This window comes from Octopus sinensis, linkage group LG1 (assembly GCF_006345805.1).
Source record: "Octopus sinensis linkage group LG1, ASM634580v1, whole genome shotgun sequence".
In the NCBI taxonomy this organism is placed as follows: domain Eukaryota; kingdom Metazoa; phylum Mollusca; class Cephalopoda; order Octopoda; family Octopodidae; genus Octopus; species Octopus sinensis.
In genome coordinates, this window is record NC_042997.1 from 212,486,809 (window position 1) to 212,511,736 (window position 24,928).

Consider the following 24,928-nt stretch of genomic DNA (forward strand, 5'->3'; position numbering starts at 1 on the left):
TCTCAGATTCTGGTGTCCTTCCCATGTAGTATATCACTGCTAATCATGAATAACACCCTTAATTCATTGCTATAAGAATGAATATATTTTGTATATGACACACAGACCTGTCTGTGTGTCATACCTGAGTTTCTATTTAGAGTCACCATCATTTAATGTTCATTTTGCATGCTGGCATAAGGTGGACAGTGTGACAGCAACTGACAAGCCAGGTGGCTGTGCAAGGCTCCAGTTGTCTATTTTGGGGTGGTTTCTATGGCTGGATTTCCTTCCTAACACCAACCACTTTACAGAGTGTACTGGGTACTTTTCATGTGATCCCAGCATGGGGGCTTTGCTTTTTACATGGTACCAACATAGGTGTTTTTTATGTGGTACCAACACACGATGGCAGTTTGCATCATTCCCTCACATCAAACCTGCAATATCTGTCTACATATATATATATATGAGGAGAGTTTACGAAAAAAACAAAAGACGAAGTCAGGTGGTGTACAAAACAAACACATGTATTAGTATAACGCTCAGGAATAGAAAAAGTCTTTTACGTTTCGAGCCTACGCTCTTCTACAGAAAGATACACAGAAAAAAAACAAGGAGAGAAAAAAAGGGATAAGATCGTTAATTTAAAATAAAATGAAATAACAATTTTATCAAGTGGCCAGCATGGAAAAAATAACCTTCAAAGGTAATAATTATTAAAATTATAAATTAGGATATCTACGAGAAACCACCATGTTTAAAATAGCAGCCATGATCTGACTCTAAAGCCACCTTGCGATATGGACAATTAAGGTGGCCTTAGAGTCAGATCATGGCTGCTATTTTCAGCATGGTGGTATCTCGTAAGATACCTTAATTTATAATTTTATATATATATTTGACCAATAACCAGAAGTCACTCTCTGTTTCTCTCTCTCACACACATTTTTTCACCCCCCCCCTCTTTAGAAAAGTGTGTTGAGAATAACTGATGAAAGAGCAAAACTGATTTTAGTGTTTGTAAGATTTGTTCACCAATCTAATTCTTAGCCAACAGGAACATGACAAGGCGGCGATCTGGCAGAGACGTTAGCGCGCCGGGCGAAATGCTTATCAATATTTCGTCTGTCGCTACGTTCTGAGTTCAAATTCCGCCGAGGTCAACTTTGCCTTTCATCCTTTCGGGGTCGATTAAATAAGTACCAGTTACGCACTGGGGTTGATGTAATTGACTTAATCTGTTTGTCTGTCCTTGTTTGTCCCCTCTGTGTTTAGCCCCTTGTGGGTAGTAAAGAAATAGGTATTTCGTCTGCCGCTACGTTCTGAGTTCAAATTCTGCCGAGGTCAACTTTGCCTTTTATCCTTTCGGGGTCAATTAAATAAGTACCAGTTAAGCACTGGGGTCGATATAATCGACTTAATCCATTTGTCTGTCCTTGTTTGTCCTCTCTGTGTTTAGCCCCTTGTGGGTAGTAAAGAAATAGAAATAGGAACATGACAAATGCCTGCTAGCTCCTGATATTTCATGTCACTTTAACATGTAGCCATGCATTCTGGCCATCATACAACTGCCGATATATAAGAGACCAATCTTGCAATGAAGCTAGTTTCTATATCCTTAATTACTCTTTCTATGTCTAAATCAATTTGCCTAATGAGATTTCTATTCTCTTTTCCAGGAATATAATTTCCTTGAAGTTAAAGACCGACAATATCTGCTGAGTTTCTACAAAAATGCCGAGAAAAAACGCCTGGACGTGCACAAGTATAACCACTTACGAGATGCTATTTCTCAGGTGGAATACGATCTTCTTCGATTAAGGGATCCTCTTCAATTACAGCTGCCTATAGGTCACATACAGAGGCAAAAGTCCTGAGATTGGCTCAGATTTCACAGCCCCTCACTGCGACTAAGTGTTACTGTGTTATTGTTCATGGACTATTTCTACTACTTTGACTACTACTACTACTTCAAATACTACTACTACTACTACAACTACTACTACTACTACTTATGGTGTTGGCCACCGCAGTTGCGATGCACTATGACTTTGCTTCAACTAATTCATTCATTTGTGGTACTTTTACTCAACCTTTTATAGTAAACATCTTTGTATATTAACTGTAGCATCTTGTTGCCAATTGTTAACCTCAATCACAGAAATATCTTCTTATTTTGTTACTAATATCTACAATCTTGATTGGTCAGAATTAAATAATAATAATAATGATAATAATAATGATAACATGGAAACGTGAAAAAGTGAAGCTTTTTATAAAGGAACAAAACAACAAAAAAAAGCGTTAAAGAAACCGTAAAACTCTCTCTCGCCTGTCATTGGTTCAAACAAATCTCTCCAGTCTCCAAGATTGTTGAGATGAATTTGCATTGCTTTATGATTAACAACTTAAACTGTTTTATTGTAAGTCTTTTATTTGTTTTTATTGTATTCTTGATTTTTTTTTCTTTTGTTTAAGAAAAAGATGTTTACATGACTGAAGTGTTTTGTTAACAGACCTCTTTGAACTGAAATCCACCCTTTCAAATAGTTTACTCATAATAATTAAATGGGTGGCTAAGACACTTAAAACACCAATTTAGACATTAAGGGGTTTTTTTTCTTTTTTTTTTCTTCCATTTTCCATTTACTTTCAACCAAAACAAACAGCGGTGTGTTTCTGCTAGATCAATGTATAATTAAAACAATATACCCTATTTAATTTGACCCCCATCTTAATTAGTGATTTTCTTAACGAAAAGTCTCTTCTTTGGCTTTCCTGCTTCTTTATTTCTTTCTTCCAAAATCCTATATTCTTCACAGTATATTTATAGCTAAAACTCTACAGTATTTTCTGCACTTTAGATCATTTAATTAAAGCATTTAATTAAAAGAAATCTTGGAAATATTAAGCTATCAAATTTGTTGTTGATGTTTGAAATCTTATATTTCATTTCATTTAACATCCAACTGACTCTAAACCCTAACTTCTTTAATCTTCAATTGCTCACCTAATATAGTTTGGGGCCCCCAAAACAATCTATAACATTGTTATTGGTAAATGTTCATCAATAATCCACATTAATTACGAAATATCAATAGGAGAGTGTATTACAATACACTTGGCCCTGCTTATGAAAAATGGCTTCTTTTAAACAACAACTTGTGCAGAATTGACATTGAATCTCAAATATATTTGCTGCTGAAGGTTTAAAAATGAAACAAAATTTAGTTTTGTTGATGTTAAAGCATATAATTAGTGAATCTCATTTAATTAGTATTGGCAGTGGAAGTAGTGATTGTCTGGCTAGACATTTACTTTTGGATTCTCCTCTATAATATCAGAGCAATTCATCCGCAAATGCTTCTGCAAACCCACTGATGGTTCCATAGAGATTATTCTGGGTGATTCTAGAAAAAAAGTAATCATTTCCTAGCCTCAACCCATCTCTCTCTCAGCCTTCCTACATATCTATGTCTGTTTATGTATTTATCTATCCATATATATATATATATATCTTTGTGATTACACCTTTATCCACATACTTATCTCTCCATCCATCTATCTATCCATCTCTCTCTCTCACTCTCTCCCCAAAACTATAAAATTCTTTCATGACAATGTTTCTTCCACAAATCACTCTTTGCTCCCTATTGTGATTTCTCCCCTCAATCTTACTCTGAAAATTCCTTCTTAAAATGATAAAAGTTTTGTCTTTCTGATAAAGTCCATTGTGATACTAAAACTATTATTATTCCATTTGAAAATGGTCGTCGTCTTTCTCAGCACAAATTCCTTAAATTTTGATTGCAGTTCTTTTACTGTCTCTAAATCTAGCCTACTTTTGTTTTAAAAACTGATATTGTACAGCATGTTCTCCCACCCGACTATTACTCAGTTTCTCAAATATGATTTGTCAAAACAAATGGATATTTTTTCTCCCTTTCAGTGTTTCTGATATCTATAGAAATATTCCCTTCCTGGGACTTTCTACAGATCAATTTTCATTTTCAAGTACACTTGGGAAAAAGTGTGAAAGCAACTGTGTGGTGTGTGTATATAATCCATATCAACATGGAAAGCAGACATAAAATGAGGATTACTATATATATATCTTTGCTAATGATATATGGATGGATAGATAACCAGTGTCCATGAAACAGAGAAACCATTTTCAGGTCCATCAAGTCACTGGAGATCTCCATTTCAAGAGTTTTGTATTAAGATGGTGACATTTCTTGAAGACTGAAAAGTAATCTCTTCTATTGTGGAGATATTCCTCATTAAACAACCAGAGCAATCACCCATGAAACTGTCTTTTCAAATAAATGCTTAAATTTCACATCCTAAACTCTACCTTTTCAATCATTTGGATACTTATTGGAATCCTTGAAGGATAAGCCAATCATTGAACTCCTGACTTGGAAATAGTTCCAGATTTATTTTTGGTGACTACTGACTCTGGCTCTGTCAGTTTGACTCTGGCTCTGTCAGTTTGACTTGTTCCTTCTTTTGATTAGAAACCTTGCAGTTTCACTATTTTCAGGAAAGGATTCCCTGCTTTTTTTTTAGTTTGCCTTCTTTTGGCAAACTGGAAGTCAAATATTTTAAGGGTTAAGGAAAATTAAGAAGTGTATTCCTTTGAAAAATGAATAACAGCAGCAGCAGCTTGTTTGTGTGTGTAGAATTGGTCGCGGCCAGAAACTGAAATGAAATCATTGATTTTATACACGATGAGTTTACCTCAACCATCTTCTACTTGCTGCCCCAGAGAGACACACACACATGCATGCACACACATCCTTCGCTGTGTGAATGTCATCTAAATGCCACATAAATGTTTGTACTTATGTATAATCTTCTTTACACTGGAACAAATTGATATGATTAAGGCTTGAAGAGAATGAACAAAATATCATATACCTGTGCATCTAACCTTATTCTTCTTGCTGCCTCCCATAGTTTTTATTATCTTTTAACTCTTAATGCCTCCCATAGATTGTATCCTTTAACTTTTATCGCCTTCCATAGTTTTTCATCTTTTAACCCTTATTGCCTCCCATACATCTTTTATCTCTCTTAACTGCTTTTCAGTCTTTCCTTTACTGCCATCTTTTGCTTTTTGGATTATCTGAATATGTCCAACTAAAATATGCTTTCAACACACCTGTATTCAATTCTGATGTGACTATGTGTGTATATGTATATATTCACACTCACACATGCATAAGTATGTGTTTGTGTGTATATATGTATGTATATGAACGTACAGACACATGCAAAGTTGTACAGATTTTAAGGCTGGTTATTCAATATCAAAACAGCTTCGATTTATTTTGCATTTTTGTTTTTATTTTGCATTTTCGTTCTTATTTTTTTTGTTTGTTTGTTTATAAGCTACATTTTCATTGCCAAATGCTGATAAAAATTATACACCCAATGATATTATTTTGTAGATATCTTTTGGATGACAACAACAACAACTCATTTCTGTGCCATGTGTGTTTCCCAGTGGCAAATTTGTGAAATAAAACATGGCAACTTTGTTTTAAAGAACAAAAATAAAGCATAAAACATTTTGACCATTTCTGTTCACCTGAATTTCTTATATTGATCAGTTTTTACCCAATCATATGAGTAAAGATTGATGTCTTCCTTCAATTTTATTTCTCCATCCCTCCTCACTCACCTTCTCATTTACTTAGATATTTCTCTATAATCCTCTGTAATCCAATTTATAGATTACTCTATACAAATTAAGTTCTTATAAATCTACAATTATTAAAATTATAATATTTCAGTTAAACAATTATCTTAATCTATATGGATATTTTTTTCCCTCCTCAACTCTTCTAACATTATATTAAGTCCTTCTGCACTTTAATATACATATTACATTGACTCACTGATTCGAAAAGCTGGCCAACACTTTCATTATATATTTATATAATCTTAAAATGAAGCTTCATGAAAAGAGTCAAAGACTTGGGTTTTCTTCTTAAAAAAGAGAAAAAAACCTCAGTAAATGTTTCAAGGTCTTGTTGAAACCACTGGAAACTCTAACCCCATGTAAAGCAGATCAAATTATTGAATCTTGCATTCTAAATTTATGCCATCCCTTTGGAGTATATGGCTGAGTGATAACGAGTGGATGTCAGTGTGTGTGTTTGGATTTTTAACCTTTTACACCTTTGATTTTGGTGAAAAATCTACATCCGGAAACCTGTGTTTCTTAATAAATTACTTCTCTGTCAGTTTAAAATACCTTTTTTTTTTCCTTTTTTTTTTTTTTACAAAATGTCCTGGACAAACAGTTGTTGACGCCAGATTTTAGAGAAGGGGGAAAAAGCCATTTTTCATCTGGGGTTTAACTTTGTTGGAAAGCTGACTGGAATTAACCCAAGGCAGCTGGTTCCATAATAAAAGGGTGGGTAATACTGACTGTTGAGGTGATTGTGAAAGCTGCTGAGCTAATAAACTCCAGCTTTTCACTAAAATATTCACCCAATTGTTGTTTACTAATGTTTATAATAATTGTCAATACAAATGAACAAAAAAAAAATTGCTTTTTCTTTTTGATTTAAGTATCTTTTTTTCTTTTTTTTTTCTTCTTTGTTTTAAATTTACTCTACCTGCCAAGGTTGTTGGGTAGAATAATAAATGAAATGATGGAAAACATGAAAATGTTATAGGTTTCAAATATCTCTTGTTATCTAGCTACCAAAGTTTATATTGTTACAAGCTTCAAAATCAAAGAATTCAAACCCTTTTCCATAACATCATCTCTGCTAATTTACCAACTTCGTTTCTTTTTTTTTTTTAATTTCAATATTCTTTATTATGAAGCTTAAAATAAAGATCTGGTGATATATATATATATGTCTATGAAGTAAGGTGTTGCAAACATCTTTCTCTTACAATAACGTCCATTTTAGCACTGCCATTAACCAAGAAAATGTTTCCAATCAACCAATTAATGGTTAGGATACCAATTATCATCAACCCAGCTACTTTGATACAGTTTCGGTAAGTATCTAAGCTTCTGGATTTCTGATTAGTCTTTATCCCTTCTGTTAGTGTGCATATGTGTATATATAAAATGTGGTTAGTCAAAAGAATTTTCTTCTAACTAACCTTATTACAAATATACTATTCTGTACACTATGGAAAATGTTTTATTCCTCCTATACATATATATTGGTAAAAACGATAAGATAACAAAAGAAAGAAAGAGACCTCAATATTATGTAAATAGAGGAATTTATCTGTAAATGTAATATGTGACAATTATTCGGTAGCCAAGATAAAACTCTGAGTTTCATATGCCGAGGTGGAAATCCACAGCGTTTTTCAGATGGCCAGATAACCGAAGAGATGGTGGTGTGGATTTCCACCTCAGCATACGAAACTCAGAGTTTTATCTTGGCTACCGAATAATTGTCACATATCTTACAGATAAATATATATATATACACACACACATATATATATATATACACACACATAAATTTATATATGTGTGTGGGATATATGTATATATTTGTGTATGTATGTAAACGGAGGTTTATATATACATGGGGATAAACACACATACACATGTGCACACGTGTGTGTGTGTGTGTGTGTGTGTTATAATTACTTTTGAGTGAGACTTCAAATTTCACCTAATGCTGGTAAACCACAAGTCTCAGTCAAAACTAATTTAATAAGAAATTTGACTCTACATTTCGTATTGAGTCTCAACCCCACCCCCTCACAACTCAGTAAAAGTTCTGTTGTTATTCCTAAATGTATACATATATATGCATATGTGTATATTTATGTATATGTTTGTATATATATTGTGTGTGTATATCTCGTTAGTTCCTGTGTACATTTCAATACATTGCATTAATTTGGAACTCAACATCAAAAGTTTCAAGTGTCTTTGCAAATGCATTTGGGTGCCTAATTGCAACAGATCTTTAGGGGAATGCAAGAAAGGGATCTTCTGATAATCCAAAGGCTCATCGAACAACCAAGGCTCCGTTTCAGTTCCTTGCAATGTTGAGACTGATGTAGGAACTCAATAACTGACACTTGTGTTTATCTAAGTTCTCCCACATTATATATATATATATATATATATATATATATATATATGTGTGTGTGTGTGTGTAGATGCGGGCATAGCTGTGTGGTTAGGGAGCTTGCTTCCTAGCTACATGGTTTCGGGTTCAATCCCACTGCGTGGCACTTTGGGTAGGTGTCTTCCACTATAGCCCCGAGCCAACCGGAGCTTTGTGATTGAATTCGGTAGGTGGAAGTTACTGCCGTGTGTGTATGTGTGCGTATAGCTGCTCAGTGCCTCTCCGAAAGAGAGAGAGGGATGTGTGTGAGTGTGTATATATGCATATACACTTTATATACCTTAACTAGTAATACTACTAAGTACAGTGGTAGACTAATCTTGATACTGGAAGATGACCGGATAATGATACTCCACCTCATATTACAGCAGTAGTCATGCATCTAACTGTGCACTCAAGATGTGTATATGTGTGTGAGTATATATATATATATATATATATATATATGTGTGTGTGTGTGTGTGTGTGTGTGTGTATGTGTGCATGTTTTCACCTGTCTGTGTTTTTTGTATGTTTTTGGACCATATGTGTTTATGTATATATGTCTGTATTTATATGTATATACATATATGTATACATCTATCTATATATAATGATGATGTTCATTAGTTCTTCCTTTGTGGCTGTGTGTCACTGTTGTTCAGGGAGTGGGATTAATTGTGTATAAGCCTTCTCCTCACTTTAAAAAGCACCATACATTGGTATCGTTTGGCATTAAGCGATAGCTATGTTCAAGAACAAGGAAGTAGCCATCATCTTTATATGTATGTGATGATATATGATTATATACATGTTTGTGTGTGGGTAATATATATATATATGTATATATACACACATACGTACATATGGAAATGTGTGTGTGTGCATGCAGATATATTTCTGGCTATATGTATACATATATGTGAAAGGTATATGCATTTCTGAAATAATACTCTTTTCCTTCTCACTAAGAGCCCCTAGCCTTCCTTGGACATGGCCAGACCAACTTGGCAGCTAATTACTGCAGCAGAGAAACTTCACCAGAAATTATTAATAGGAATGGACAGAATTTGTAACTTAACTTCTTCAATGTTACATCATGACTCACCTTGTGTGTGTGTGTGTGTGGGTGGGTGTATAAGCATTTGTGCTGTACATGTGCGCGTGTGCATGTGTGTATGCCTACGAGAATGTGTGCATGTGTATGCAATACATTTATACAAAACTACAACTGAGCAAAGCCCAAGACATATCGTTGAAATATAAGGTACATTAATATTCCTTTGGTTTTATTTTCACTTTTAATATGGAATCTCTTATTTTCGAAACCTTATTTTGTATTAAATTACTGTTTTAACTTGTTTTTTTTTTTTTTATTTTTTATTAAAGTTTGCTATAAGATCTAAAAATCAATACAAATTTATAAACTTACCCACTTTTCTATGGTTATTCTCATTTAGAATATAAACCATTGAAAATAAAAGTTGGCCAGTTTATTAAGGATTTTTGTTTAAAATTAATTATAATCATTGAACTTTTAGTTTAAGTGCTTTCTTTTATTTTGGATGTTGATTACGATCCACATTTTGTATCCTGTTCTTATACAATAAAAGCAATATTTGTTGAAATTCATAATCGGTCTTATTTGTTATGACTGCAAATTTTTAATTGAAGAAAGAATTGGATACAATTTGAATGACCTTCATTAAACCACATGTCTTTTGTTTTCTTTTTTTAATCTCTAACTCACCCTGGTTTGACTAGAATTTTGGTCTGTCCTAGCATTTATCTTGCTTTGTGTAGGTCCACTCATTGATGCCACCATAATATTGCTCCAGTCAAGTCTGTTCTGTATTAAATTATTGTCACAAGTACATCCTTTGAGGACCCATCTCCCACTAGAATCTGGAATGGAATTTGAGCTCAAAGCACAAAAGGTCAGACCAGATATTGGGAAGATTTCATTCAACAACTCCACCTATCTATTATACTGGGCCAATATTTTAGTGACCCAAAACAAAGTAACGTTGACTTAAGCAAAACTTGAACTCAGAGGACAAGAACAAACTACGTAAGACATTTTATCTAATGTTCTAACGAGTCATCCAATTATCCATTTTCATTCATCTCATTAAAATTATGGTGCTTATTTGGTATATTCCGCACCTCTCTCGTCTTACAACATTCTACATTAAATAAAGATGATGGTTTCAAATTTTGACACAAGGCCAGCAAATTTAGGGCAACAGGTAAGTTGATTACATCAACCTCAGAGGCACCTTGAGCAAGTGTCATCTACCCATAAAATTATTAACCATCTTACAAACAATAACTCTGGGCACCTTTTCAAACGCCACCTGTCTAACACCTGTGGATATGTTTACAAAGTTAGAAAACAGCACAGCTCCCATGACTTTCGAAAACATTTTTTCACACTAAGAGTTGCTGAAGTATGGAACAAACTGCCGGCATCAGTTGTTAGTTGTCGGAGCACTGCATCCTTCAAAACTTCCATGCTTCCTGAGATTCGCCAACACTACACCTGATTTTCTTCCCTCGATACACACGCAAGCATGTATCTGACTCATACACTGTTCACTTCTTAGACATTTGTACATTACTGCATATGCTTTATACGCACTTTTGACAATTTGTGGTGCACCTGAGCACTGTATACAATAATTTCTTTATTATTATTATTATATTTACTATAGCCTCAGGCCAACCAAAGCCTTGAGAGTGGATTTGGTAAACAGAAACTATGTCTGTCCCCCACTACTACTTGAGGTGTGTTTATGTCCCCATAACTTAGTGGTTTGGCCAAAGTGACCAATAGAACAAGTACCTGGCTTAAAAAAGAAAAAAACTAGAGTTGATTCAACTAAAATCCTGCAAGGCTCCCGCATGGCCACAATCTAGTGACAGAAACAAAAGAATTAACAGGTTTAAAAAATCTCCATCTATTTACTCTAGAATCTGTCTGAGGAATGTACCTCACTTGAACTCTGCTGCATTAGTTCTATAACAAAATGTTTCAAAACTAAAATGTAGAATTTGGATTTGACAATACTCTGAATGCTAACCTATTCATTTTTAAATAGGGAAAATTTTTAAATGGGGAAAATATTTTCTTAGATAGTATAATGCCAGCAGTTCTAAGCAAAAGTTACAGTAAACACTTTGAAATACTAAAATAGATATTACAACTGCAGTTTTACTGTTATTCTTTAATTGCAAAGAACACCAGTGTCGCTTAGATTCAGGACTGAGAATTTTATTATTTCTTTCATTTTAATGTTCTGTTGAATTAAATGATATTTAATAAGGTCAGATTAATGAATATTTTGTTTATTAAGCAGAAGAATTTAATTAGATACTTGGTACTGTACTTGATACTGAACTTTGGTTAGAGACTGTGAACAATAGAGTGCTGCAGCTCTACTCTTTATACATGAAACCCGTAACTTCAAAATATGTTGTTCACAAGAACTCAGCTTTGTCACACAACATAAAAATTAACATACTAATAGCAGACCTAGTTAGAATAATGAACAATGTGTCCCCACTATGTGAACCCTATGAAACGACAAAACATATACAGAACTTCATACACCGCATTCAGTTCTCTGGATATGATCAGAAAGATAGGGTTCGTGTATACAGGGGGGGGGGGCTAGACAGAAACTAGGTAACATACGTAATGATACCAGTGGTACCTGCCCTAGATATAGAAACAAAGAATGGAATAGGATACAAAGCACTTGTGACAAAGCAAACAGGGCGAACACGTGGTATAAAACCGACAAATATCAAGGAGTGATGTTTGTAGGGGCCACAGCCCATGGAGAGCTAGCCCGTAGATTTAGAAAAGCTCTGAAGGAGACCAAACTCAACATTAAAATTGTTGAAAAACCAGGGAACTCCGTCAGATCACAACCATGTAGGACGACGTATCCCTTTAAGAATACCATATGCACCAATGATAACTGCATGGTATGTAGGATTAGCCCTGGCATTAACTGTAGAACTCGAAATGTAGTTTACAGCATAGAATGCTTTGAAGGTGCTTGTAAGGACATGAACATGACGTATGTAGGGGAGACATCTAGGAGCATAGCTGAAAGACTAAATGAACATTTGAAAGAATATGACAACAAAAAGCAGTCCTCCATACTCTACCAACATCCCAAAGACCACCATAGAGGCAACTTGGGTCAACTTGACATTCACATCTTATCCAAGCACCCAAAAGACCCAACACTCAGACAAATACGGGAGTATGTCTTTATAAATGAAACCTCCCCAATACTAAATAGGAAATATACACAGTAAATACCATACCTCCATACCCACAGTTTACATGGGTAGAGTAGAATAGTTAGTGGACTGTTAGGTAGATAAATGTATGTATGTGTGTGAGTGTGTGTATGCAATTTTAAAAAAAATTTCTGTATGTAAGCATATAGATATGTAAATAAACAGATCAATATACAGACGGATAGGTACAAAGGTTACAAGAACAGACACATATGGAGACACGGATCCACACATAAAGATGCACATCCATACATACAAACATGGTACATAGTCGCATAACACACACACACACAAGGAGACAGAGGTGCATACATATACAAACACACGCTCACACACACACATACATAGAAAATGCACAAACACGGACATGCAAGCACATAAATATGCAAACACATATATACATATGCATACACACATATATACATACACACACATGCATACATACGTACATGCATGCATGCACACACACACACACACTGACCCACACACATGCGCACAAACAAACAAAAAGGAACGCAGTGTAAATAACGGACAGAGTCAAGACTATTGAAAAGGTTGCAAGACGCAACGAAAATTTTAGAAAAATAAGAAATAAGTGGAAACTTTACCGGTGAGTGTGTTAAATAATAAGGCACAAAAAGAAAATGACTCTCCCCGGACACAACAGAATATGCTTTAACACACGAACTCATATAAAGAATCTTGCAAACCAAATCCAAAAACGAAATTTAATTAGGATTATTGTGGAAATTAAAATTATATTATTAGAATATGAAACAAAAAGTAAAATTGCATTTTAATATAAAATGACCTTGTCATTTAAAGGTCATTTTACCTATCTATCTCTCACTCTCTCCCATATATATATGTGTGTGTGTGTGTGTGCCATTGATGTTAAAAGCCACTGTTTATAGAATGAGGATAACAACATAGCTTTCGCACCCGTGCAACCACCAGTCTATCGCGTGTGGTGGGTGGATCTTCAAGTTGCCACACGCATTCTTAGTAGCTTAGAGTAGGCTCAAATTAGAGATTATTCTTTGTGGCTAATAGCGTGAATCCTGATTGGAAGAAGAAGACAGCAGCATTAGGACTCCCAATGGCCAAAAAGCTGTCTAACTAGTAGCAGTTGCTGTGGAATTTTAGTTAAGTATTGCAGTAGTGTTAGTAGTAGTGATCTCCCTTCCTCTGCCACAGGTATTTGAACATTGTTGGTATTTTGTTATGAAGGATGTTTTGTTGATGCTTTGTTGTTGAGTTGTATTATCACTAAAGCACCATCCTAACATGGTAGTTGCCAGCGCCGCTTGACTGGCGTCTATGTCGATGGCACGTAAAAAGCACCAACCGATCATGGCTGTTTGCCAGCCTCATCTGGTCCCTGTGCCGGTGGCACGTAAAAAGCACCCACTACACTGACGGAGTTGTTGGCGTTAGGAAGGGCATCCAGCTGTAGAAACACTGCCAGATCAGACTGGTGCAGCCTCCTGGCTTCCCAGACCCCAGTTGAACCGTCCAACCCATGCTAGCATGGAAAACGGATGTTAAACGATGATGATGATGATGATTATTATGGTGGCACATGACCCTACATATATTGCAAATTAAACTGCAAGAACACAGTGTTCAGTAAATATGAAAACATGTGTATGTATGAAACAACCAAAGTCTGTAATTTTTTCTTGCATATAAAGTAACAAAGTCTCTTTCTTTCTAATCAAATATCAGTTGGCTTTATTTTTGATAGTAAATGTGTTTGGTAAAATATAAACTGACAAAATTCAGAGATGACAGGTATAGCTTTCAGGATATTACTTTAACATTTGCTACTGCCCTGCTAATGAAACACTGTATAGGTTACTTCTCTGACACAACTGTTTTGTTCTGTTGCCAAGAACTGCATAATTCCCTTTGCCACTCAGGCAGGACAATTTAAAAATCAAGAACATTCCAGTTCCACTTAAGGAAATCATTGTTTTGATTTCCTTTTGTAAAAAAAAATGTGCTGAATGTAAGCCCTGATTTTAACCCTTTCTGATACGAGTTTAAAGAAAGCAACATAACCATTTAAGTGAATTAACTTAGATTTTAAAGGTCTGCTACTCAAAATAAATAGATTTTTACTGTAATGGACGAATATTCTAGATTTCTTTTTGCTCTTCCATGTGTAGACATTCGTACCCCAGTCCAAATACGACCCTTTAGTGGACGACATTGAGTTGATTGAATCAACTGTCCAGATCTGATATTCAAATGGTCATGTAAGTAATGTCTCTGTATGATTTAACACCTTGCAATGAGAGATCACAAAGTACTCAACAGGACATTGAAAATCAAACGGTCAGTGATCGTCCAGCAGTCAGTGATTCTGAATCAAATTCCGTTCCACTTAAGCTTTCTTCAAATAACTCTTCTGACCAAACCTGATGAATTTATCAGATCCAAATTCCATCAATTCTCCTGAAGCTATGGAGTTACTATTATGTCAGTCTCACTGTGAGAGATAACCTCCAGTTCAGCTTGACTTTTCATGTTCTGGTAAATTCCTTCAAGGAATTCTCTCTCCCTCTTTGACTGGGAAGAATGATATGATTCAGTTGATTGTCCTCTATGAAACTTTTTTATATTGGTGCCATATATGTCATGTGGTTATGATGTCATTCTAATATGGCAATATTAATTGGAATTACTACCAATGATGCTTTCAAGAAGAATCTAACTCAAAGGTGGCGAGCTGGCAGATATGTTAGCATGCTGGGTTCAAATTCTGCCATTGTCGACTTCACCTTTCATAATGGGGTCGATAAATTAAGTGCCAGTTGCATACTGGGGTCAATCTAATCGACTAGCCCCCTCCCCCAAAATTTCAGGTCTTATGCCTAGAGTAGAAAAGAAGAATCTAACTCAAGGTCTTATATTGGCATAAGGAAGACTTATTCTGGTTGTTAACTGTAGTAAGGGAACTTGGGATATATAATCCAGGTACTTCCCTCACAAAGCACTTCTATGGATTTAAAGCTTCCTGAAAACTGAAGTGAGGGAGGCTTCCTTATAATATTATTGTTCCAATGATCCCAAAGTCCACAAAACATCCATAGAAATTATCATCGTTTACTGTCCATTTTTCATGCTGGCATGGGTTGGATGGTTTGACTGGAGACTGGCAAGCCAGGAGGCTGCACTAAGCTCCAATCTGATTTGGCAAGGTTTCTACGGCTGGATGCCTTTCCTAACACCAACCACTCTGAGAGTGTAGTGGGTGCTTTTTACGTGCCACCCGCACAGGAGCCAGTCAGGCAGCACTGGCATCGACCCTGTTCGGATGGTGTTGTTTACATGTCACCTGCATAAGGAGCCGGTCGGTGGGGACTAGCATTGGCCACAACTACAATTTCCATTTTGATCTCTATTTTGATTCAATTCTTGATTGATTTTACTTGACTCAACGGATCTTCTCAAGCGCAGCATCTCACCTGACAGTTCAAGGGTACTCTTAAAAGGGCTGGTTATGCGACACTGGTGTTGGCCACGGCTGTAATCTCACTTGGTTTGCTGGGTCTTCTCAATCACAGTATATCTCCAAAGGTCTCGGTCTCTTGTCATTGCCTCTGTGAGGCCCAACGTTTGAACTTCATGCTTCACCACCTCATCCCATGTCTTCCTGGGTCTCCCGCTTCCATGCTTTTCTTCCACTGTTAGGGAGTGACACTTCTTCACACATCTCTCCTCATCGATATGCAGCACATGACCATACCAGTGCAGTTGTCTCTCTTGCACACCACATCTGATGCTTCTTGTCTCCAACTTTTTTCTCAGGGCGCTTACACTCTGTTGTGTGTGCACACTGACATTACACATCCAGTGGAGCATACAACCTTCATTTATTGCAAGCTTACGCATGTCCTCAGCAGTCACATCCCATGTAGCGTGGCTGTTCACATGCATGCGTCATACAGTCTGCCTTTCACTCTGAGTGAGAGGCCCTTTGTTACCAGCAGAGGTAGGAGCTTTCTGAACTTTGCCCAGGATATGCTTATTCTAACAGTTATGCTCTCAGAGCATTCACCCCCTACTACTGGGTTGGTCACCTAGGAAACAGAAGCTATCAACTACTTCTAGTTTTTCACCCTGGTATGTGATGGAATCTGTTTCCTGTACATCTTCAGCATTTATTGCCCCTGTGCATCTGCTACTCACAAAAACTCCCTTCCCACTTAACTTTCCTTTGATATTGCTGCACCTCTTATCTGTCCTCTTAAAGCTTACACCGAGTATGTCTTATGGAGTTTCTGCATATACTTTTTCTACAGATCAAGTAGGGCCATCTACCTGAAGCGGTTTGTGCTTTATCCGCCTTCCTACTTATTAGGAATTTGGTTTTTGCTAGATTGATTCTCAGGCCCAACAATTTTAGACCTTGCTTCCACACCTGAAACTTTATCTCTAGTTCTGGTGGTGATTCAGCTACTAGAACAAGGTCATTGGCACAGAGGAGCTCCCAGGTGCAGCCTGACTTGAATTCCTCTGTTATTGCCTGGAGCACTATGATGAAAAAGTGGGGCTGAGGACTGATCCTTGGTGAACCTCTACTTCTACCTGGAATTCTTCACTATACTCACTGCCAACCCTCACCTTACTGACAGCATCCCTGTACAGCTCTTACCAACCACTCATCTATCCTTAGTTTCTGCATTGCCCACCAGAGAAGGGATTGGGGGATCTCGTCAAAGGCTTCCTCCAGGTCAATAAAAGCCAGGTACAGAGGTTTATCATTGGTTAGGTATTTCCCCTGTAGTTGCCCAAACTGCATCTCATCCAAGCTGACTCTCTCCCTAATTAGTTGGGCTATGACTCTCTCTATGACCTTCATCGCCTGATCCAGCAATTTGATACCTCTGTAGTTATTTCTATCTAAAACATCACCTGTACCTTTCTAGCAGTTGATTATGGAGCTGCTACACCAGTCATTGGGTGTCATTTAATGTCCACTTTCAATACTTGCATCGATTAAATGGTTTGATTGGAACTGGTAAGCCAGAGAGCTGTCCCAGACTTCAGTTTGGCTTAGCTTGGTTTCTATGGCTGGATGCCCTTCGTAACTCTTTTGTTCAACTGGTTCTGGCTCTGAGTACAAATGTCTTGTTTTCATAAGTTTTGAATTAAATCTTCCACAAAGCCTTAGTGTTAGGAACATAAATTGTGACTAGCTGAATGATAACTAAGTTATTTTACTAAATTCTTTGTTATATTTAAAGTAATTGAAAGAAACACAGAGCATCTTAAATACAGTAACGAAAGGTTTAATGCCAATCACTTCAAGAGTGTAGTGGGTGTCTTTTATGGAACACCTTTTTTATGGATCAATGGCACTGGCCACGGTTATGATTTCACTTGGCCTGATGTGTCTTCTCAAGCACAGCAAATCACCAATGGTCTCGATCACTTGTCATCATCTGTGAAAGACTCGGCATCCAAAGATCATGCTTCACCACTTTGTCTCATGTCTTCCTGGCTCTACCTTCACATTTAGAGATCATCACTTCTTTACACAGCTGTCCTCGTCCATACAAATCACATGACCATACACAGTCTTCTCTCTTGCACACCACATCTAATGCCTCTTATGCTCAATTTTTCTCTCAAGACATTTACACTCAGTCATACATGCACACTGGCATTGCACATCCAGTGAAGCAGACTAGCTTCATTTCTTTCATGCCTTTGCATGTTCTCTACAGTCACAGCCCATGTTTCACTGTCATGTAGCATAGCTGTTCACACATCTGTCTTTCACTCTGAGGAAGAGGCCCTTCATTACCAACAAAGGTGAAAGCTCTCTGAAGTTTGCTTCAGCCCATTCTTATTCTAGCAGCTATGTTCTCAGAGCATCCACCTCCACTGCTGACTTGGTCATCCATAAGCTATCAACAACTTATAAGTATATCCCTGGCATTTGACAGAGTCCATTTTCTGTACATTTCTGGTGTTTATTGTACCTGTGCACTTGCCACACACAAACACTACTTTCTTTATTAACCTTCCTCTGATACTGCTGCACCTCTTATGTGTACATAGCTTGCATTGAGTACACTTTATGGAGTTTCTACCAACACATTTTCTACATCTTGAGCAGGGCCATCTCCCTAAAGGGATTTGTGATTTGTCCATTTTTCTACTTACTAAGACTTTGGTTTTTGCTAAATTAACTCTAAGGCCCTTTGATCCCAGACCTTGCTTCCATGCCTGAAATATCTTCTCTAGTTCTGGTAGTGATTCAGCTATAAGAACAATGTCATTAGCATAGGGAAGCCACCAGAAGCAGCTCATCTCAAATTCTTGCTATAGCCTAGAGGACTATGATAAACATATTGTATCTGAGAACTGATCCTTGGTTAATTCTAACTTGGACACTGAATCCATTGCTATGGAACTGATCCTTGGTGAACTCCAGCTTGTACACTGAACAAGGGTATTTAAAATAAAAATCCATTGAAGAACGGAGTTAGCAAATTTCTTTTACTATATTGTTAACAATTGTTTTATCAATTTCCATTATGTAAAAAAGTAAGTACTAGGGTTGATTCCTTTGATTGAAACTCTTCAAGGCATGGCTGTAATGACTAACAACTGAAGCAAATAAAAAATAACTAATCTTGCATCATGTTCTTCCCGTGCACTGTGCAAGCTTTCTTTCACAGTGCATGGTGAAATCAACTCATCAGAATTCCACAAAAAGCAAAATGCTGATTGATTTTGCCATATCACTCAAGTACTAGTAATCGTATTTGGTCAAGAGAAATAGAGGCAGAAAGGGGGTAGAATGCGGGGAGGAGGAGCAGAAGAATTTGATAGGATAATTAACTTCCTTAGTTTCCCGTCAAGCCAAGTGAAATTGTAGTCATGGAAGATACTGGTATCACACGACTGGCACCTATGCTGATGGTATGGAAAAACACCCATTACACTCAGAATGGTTGGCATCAGGAAGGGCATCCAGCTGTAGAAACCATGCCAAATCAGGCTGGAATCTGGTGTGGCCCCTCACCTTTCCAGCCCTGGTCAAACTATCCAGCCCATGCTAGCATGGGCAATGAATGTTAAGTGACAATGATGATTATATATATATATATATATAGTAAATCCCCAAAAGAAGAACAAACACAAAAAACACAACAACGCGAGGACATGGTACATATATAGTATTAGCAGACACTCAGGGAAGGAAGAAAGATGGTTTAACATTTTGAGCAGATGCTCTCCTTCAGAAACAGAGAAAAGTCCAATAGAAGGGAAGACGGAGAAAGTAAATCACCAACGATTCATGTGGTTATATATATATATATATATATATATATATATATATATAAAACCAAGAAAAATACTGAGAAAAGGTTGAAAATGAATCAAATTTTTATACACATGTTTTTTGTGTAATTAAAACAAGTGCAATTTTTTAACATAAGAGGAAAATAGTTTTGTTCTATGTATTTATATGTACAAAAATAAAAATACAAAAATCCATTTTCATAGAATGTTGTAGTTTAACTGAAAATATATAGGTGTATGTATTCATAAGGTAAGTCTGACCCTTACAACACTAGGATCACAGGTTACTTCTCTTTTGTACAGAAAAGGGTTTTCATGTTTATAAATTATTGTGTTGTGATTAAAAGAGGTTTTGCAGTTGAGGAAAAATTTCATACCTTGTGTGTGAATATGTACTACAATTTGTTTTGTGTGTGTGTGTGTGTGTGCAGATACAAACAAAATAAACTATAGTACATACTCTTTTGTTTCAGTCATTTGACTGTAGCCATGCTGGATCGACCCCAGGACATATTCTTTGGATGCCTAGTACTTATTCTATCAGTCTCTTTTGCCGAACCGCTAAGTTACAGGGATGTAAACACACCACCATCGGTTGTCAAGCGATGTTGGGAGGACAAACACAGACACACAAACATATACACACACATACACTCACACACACACACACACACACACACACACATATATATATATATATACACACATACATACGACAGGCTTCTTTCAGTTTCCGTCTACCTAATCCACTCACAAGGCTTTGGTCGAGCCAAGGCTATAGTAGAAGACACTTGCCCAAGGTGCCATGCAGTAGGACTGAACCCGGAACCATGTGGTTCGTTAGCAAGCTACTTACCACACAGCCACTCTTACGCCTATATATATATACACAATTTATGTATATATACATATACATAAATTTTAAAGGCAGTAGATAATACACAAATAGCAGTGTATATACATAATATCAGCAAGAGTGTATAAACAGAAATCCTATGGAAGTGTCTATAGATCACCTACAATGACAATGTTTATAAACAAAATAAATGGCAGAGTATATACTAAAACTTGACTGTCACTGCATATACACAAAATAATGGTAGTGTATATACACAAAGTAAATGACAGTGTATGTGCACAGAAAAAGGGCAGTGAATATATACATATTAAATAGCAATGTATATACACAAGTTGAATGGCGGCTATCTATATACACAAAACAGGAATGTATATATGTACAAATAAATGGCAGTGCATATAATCAAATTTACTGCTAAAAGGACAATGTACCCAAAATAAATGTTAGTGTGTATAAATGAATTTGGTATTGTATATGCACAAAAAATATATGGTAGTATATATACGTATTACAACTGGTAGTGAATACACATAAACTTGACAGCGTATGTGCATAAAGGAAATATCAGGGTGTGTGTATGTGTGTATATATACATACCTGGTGAATGTCAATGTATAAAGCAAAGTACAATGTGTCTGAATATACACAAATACATGGCAGTGTAAATATAAAAACTGCATGTCGGTGTATATGGAGAACGTGTTCTGTAATTTACTTTGTATTACGTCTTCCACTGTTTTGGCCTTATCTTACAAGTTTATCTAATAAAAATGCAGTGTATATACACAAAAAAGATTGTATGGAATATCTGTATTTTGCTATTTTGCTACACCGCTTGAATCTGCATCATTCAATGACCATAATGCTTATGCTTACAACGCTGCTAACAGTGTCTCCTACCTCCAGTAGGGGCAACAACCTTTACATGCCTAAATGCTTGAATGTTGTCAGGTCGGAAGAGAGAGCAGATGAAGCATGCCTAACAAACAAACACCACCACAACAACCCTCTTCTTTTCAGGCGCTGAATTACATCCCTCCTCTCCAAACCTCACCCCACAGTCCCTTCCAGTTTTCAGAGTTGGCACTGTCAGTGTTGGCACAATGAAAGGTAGTTCTAGTGAGATTGTAGAGATGCTTGAAAGGAGACCGGTTGATGTATGCTGCATACAAGAGGTAAGATGGAGAGGAGCTTCAGCTAGGGTCCTCACAAGCAAGGCACATATGTACAAAGTCTTCTGGCAAGGTGACATGGATGGTGTAGGCATACTCCTCTTAGAGAAATGGGTGGATAAGGTTATAGAGGTTGTTAGGGTATGCAATAGAGTGCTTAAGCTTGGGCTAGTCCTGCAGAATAGCACAGCTACTATCATCTCCACTTATGCCCCACATACTGGGCTACCAAATGATCAGAAGGACCACTTTTATGATACTCTTCTACAGGCTATCTCAAACACGAGTGGTAATGACCTCATCTTTGTGGCTGGAGACTTTAATGGGCATGTTGAGTGGGGTACACGGTGGCCATGGTATTGGCACCCGAAACGATGAGGGAACCAGGCTACTGGAGTTCTGTGATACATGTAACCTTCTAATCTGCAACATTAACTTCAGGAAGCCCAGACAGCCACCTGATAACCTATCAATCAGGGAACTCTTCTAGCCAGATTGATTTCATCCTCATGAGACAGTAGGATGCAGAGTTGCTCTTAAATACAAAGACCCTCCCAGGTGAAGAATGTACCCCCCTGCCCAGCATAGGCTAGTCGTTAGTCTCAAGCCTAGAAGGATACCAAGAAACAGACGAATCCAAAAAAGAAGGATTTGGAAGCTAAAGAACCCTTCACATGGTCAGAGATTTAGGGACATCCTCATCAAGAAATTTGAGGAGAGGGAGGACAAGCTACAGACATCGGACATAGAAGGTAGCTGGAAATTCCTAAGGGACAGCTTGCTGAGTGCCACAGACCAAGTCTGTGGCTGGTGCAAAGTCCCTTCTGGACCTAGAGTTATGTGGTTGTGGAATAGTGCAGTAGACAAAGTTATTAATGCAAAGAAACAGGCCTAGAAAGCTTTGAAGGGAGGGGGTAGTAGGGAACTGTACCAGATAGCTAAAAGGGAGGCTGGGAAGCAGGTATACATAGCCAAGAGCAAAGCAGAAAAGAAGTTTGCTAATGTCCAGAGACATAAGGACCAAAGAACTGAGGTATTTCGGATTGCTGGACTGTGTGAGAGAAAATTGTGATTTCACAGGAGAGAAATGTGTCCAAATAGATGTAGGTGTACCAGCTTTTAATGTTTATGAAAAGAAAGAGGCTTGGAGAAGCCATTATGAAAGACTGCTGAATGTGGAGAATGAATGGGAGGAGGAGAGCCTGCCAAATGTTGACCCAGTAGAGGGACCAGCTATCCCAATAGACAACTCCCTTGTAGTTATGGCAATTAAGGGTATGAAGCCAGGAAAAGCTCCCGGCCCATCAGGAATCACTGTTGAGATGCTTAAAACATCTGGTGGTGTGGGCTATGGCCTAGTCACCCACATTGTAAACTAGGTAGTTCATAATGGAGTCATACCCAATGACTGGCGTAGCAGCACCATAGTCAACTGCTACAAGGGTAAAGGTGATGTTCTAGATAGAAATAACTACAGGGGTATTAAACTGCTGGATCAGGTGATGAAGGTCACGGATAAGGTCATAGCCCATCTCATTAGGGAGAGAGTTTGCTTAGATGAGATGCAGTTCATTTTAGTGCCGGGTAGAAACACCACTGATGCCATATGCCTGGTTCGTCAACTGCAGGAGAAATACCTAGCCAAAGATAAACCCCTATACTTAGCTTTTGTGGACTTGGATAAATCCTTTGACAAGTGGGTGATGTGGAAACTGGAGATTGACAAATGGTTAATAAGGGCTGTACAGGCCCTTTACAGAGAGGCTGTTAGTAAGGTTAGGATTGGCAATGAGTACAGTGAAGAATTCCGGGTAGAAGTTGGCATCCACCAAGGCTCAGCCCTCAGTCCCCTTTTATTCATCATAGTCCTCCAGGCGATAACAGAGGAATTCAAGATGGGTTGCCCCTGGGAGCTCCTCTATGCTGATGACCTAGCCCTCGTAGCAGAATCACTACTGGAACTAGAGAAGAAATTTCGTGTGTGGAAGCTAGGTTTAGAATCAAAAGGCCTTAGAGTCAATGTAGCAAAGACCAAAGTTCTAGTAAGTAGGAAGGCAAACTCACGACACACCCCTTCAGGCAGGTGGCCCTGCTCGATCTGTAGAAAAGGTGTAGGTAGAAACTCCATAAGATGTACTCAGTGTAAGCGAGAAGATAGCTTTCGTGTGCGGCAGATGCACAGGAGCAATAGACACCATTGATACTCAGAAAACAGGTTCCATTACACTCCTGGGGGAGAAACTAGTAGTTGATAGTTTCTGCTACCTAGGTGGCCAAGGTAGTAGTGGGAGTGGATGCTCAGAGAGTGTTACCACTAGAATAAGAATAGCCTGGGCAAAGTTTAGGAAGCTTCTTCCCCTACTGGCAACAAAGGGTCTCTTGCTCAGAGTGTATGACACATGTGTGTGAACTGTCATGCTTCACGGCAGTGAAACATGGGCTGCGACTGCTGAAGACACGAGTAGGCTCAAAAGAAATGAAGCTACCATGATCCGCTGGATGTGTAATGTCAGTGTCCATGCACGACAGAGTGTAAGCACCCTGAGAGAAATGTTGGACATGAGAAGCATCGGATGTGGTGTGCAAGAGAGACGTTTGCATTGGTATGGTCATGTACTATGGATGGATGAGGAGAGATGTGTGAAGAAGTGCCACTCCCAAACTGTTGAAGGAATCCGGGGTAGAGGTAGACCCAGAAAGACATGGGATGAGGTTGTCAAGCATGACCTTCATACGTTGGGCCTCACAGAGGCAATGATGAAAGACCAAGACCTCTGGAGATATGCTGTGACTTTGAATATCTGAAAAATGAAGTGAGTTCATTGCTTGCAGGACGGCCTGCTGTGCTTGAAGAGACCTATTGAGTCAAGTTCATCAACATCAAAATAAAAATCGTATGGATATTGTAGTTGTGATACCCATGCTGGTGGCACGTAGGGCCTCACAGAGGAAATGACGAAAGACCGAGGCCTCTGAGATATGCTGTGCCTGCAAAGACCCGACAAATGAAGTGAGTTTATGGCTCGCAGGATGGCCTGCTGTGCTAACCTTGGATCGTAGAGTGACCCGCTGTTCTTGAGGAGACCTGTTGAGTTAAGTACGTTAACACCAACATCAAAATAAAAATCAAATGCAAATTGTAGTTAAGATACCCGTGCTGGTGA

The 24,928-nt window shown here is 37.6% G+C and overlaps 1 protein-coding gene and 1 long non-coding RNA gene across 6 annotated transcripts in view; one reads left to right on the forward strand and one right to left on the reverse strand.

Annotated features, from left to right (window-relative positions):
* LOC115210107 (calcium uniporter protein, mitochondrial) overlaps positions 1 to 3,403 on the forward strand; it is a 208,327-nt gene extending 204,924 nt beyond the window's left edge. For all 5 annotated transcript variants that reach the window (XM_029778633.2, XM_029778632.2, XM_029778636.2 and 2 more), the window contains one exon: positions 1,662 to 3,403. In XM_029778633.2, coding sequence (XP_029634493.1) covers positions 1,662 to 1,859 — 198 coding nt within the window. In that variant the 3' untranslated portion in view covers positions 1,860 to 3,403. The remainder of the gene's footprint in view (positions 1 to 1,661) is intronic.
* A 63-nt stretch (positions 3,404 to 3,466) lies between these two features.
* Positions 3,467 to 3,729, reverse strand: LOC118766085. Its single transcript, XR_005002014.1, has 2 exons — positions 3,616 to 3,729; positions 3,467 to 3,559 (listed from the first exon to the last, which is right to left on the reverse strand). It is a non-coding gene; the product is annotated as an uncharacterized LOC118766085 (long non-coding RNA).
* Positions 3,730 to 24,928: the final 21,199 nt, after the last annotated feature.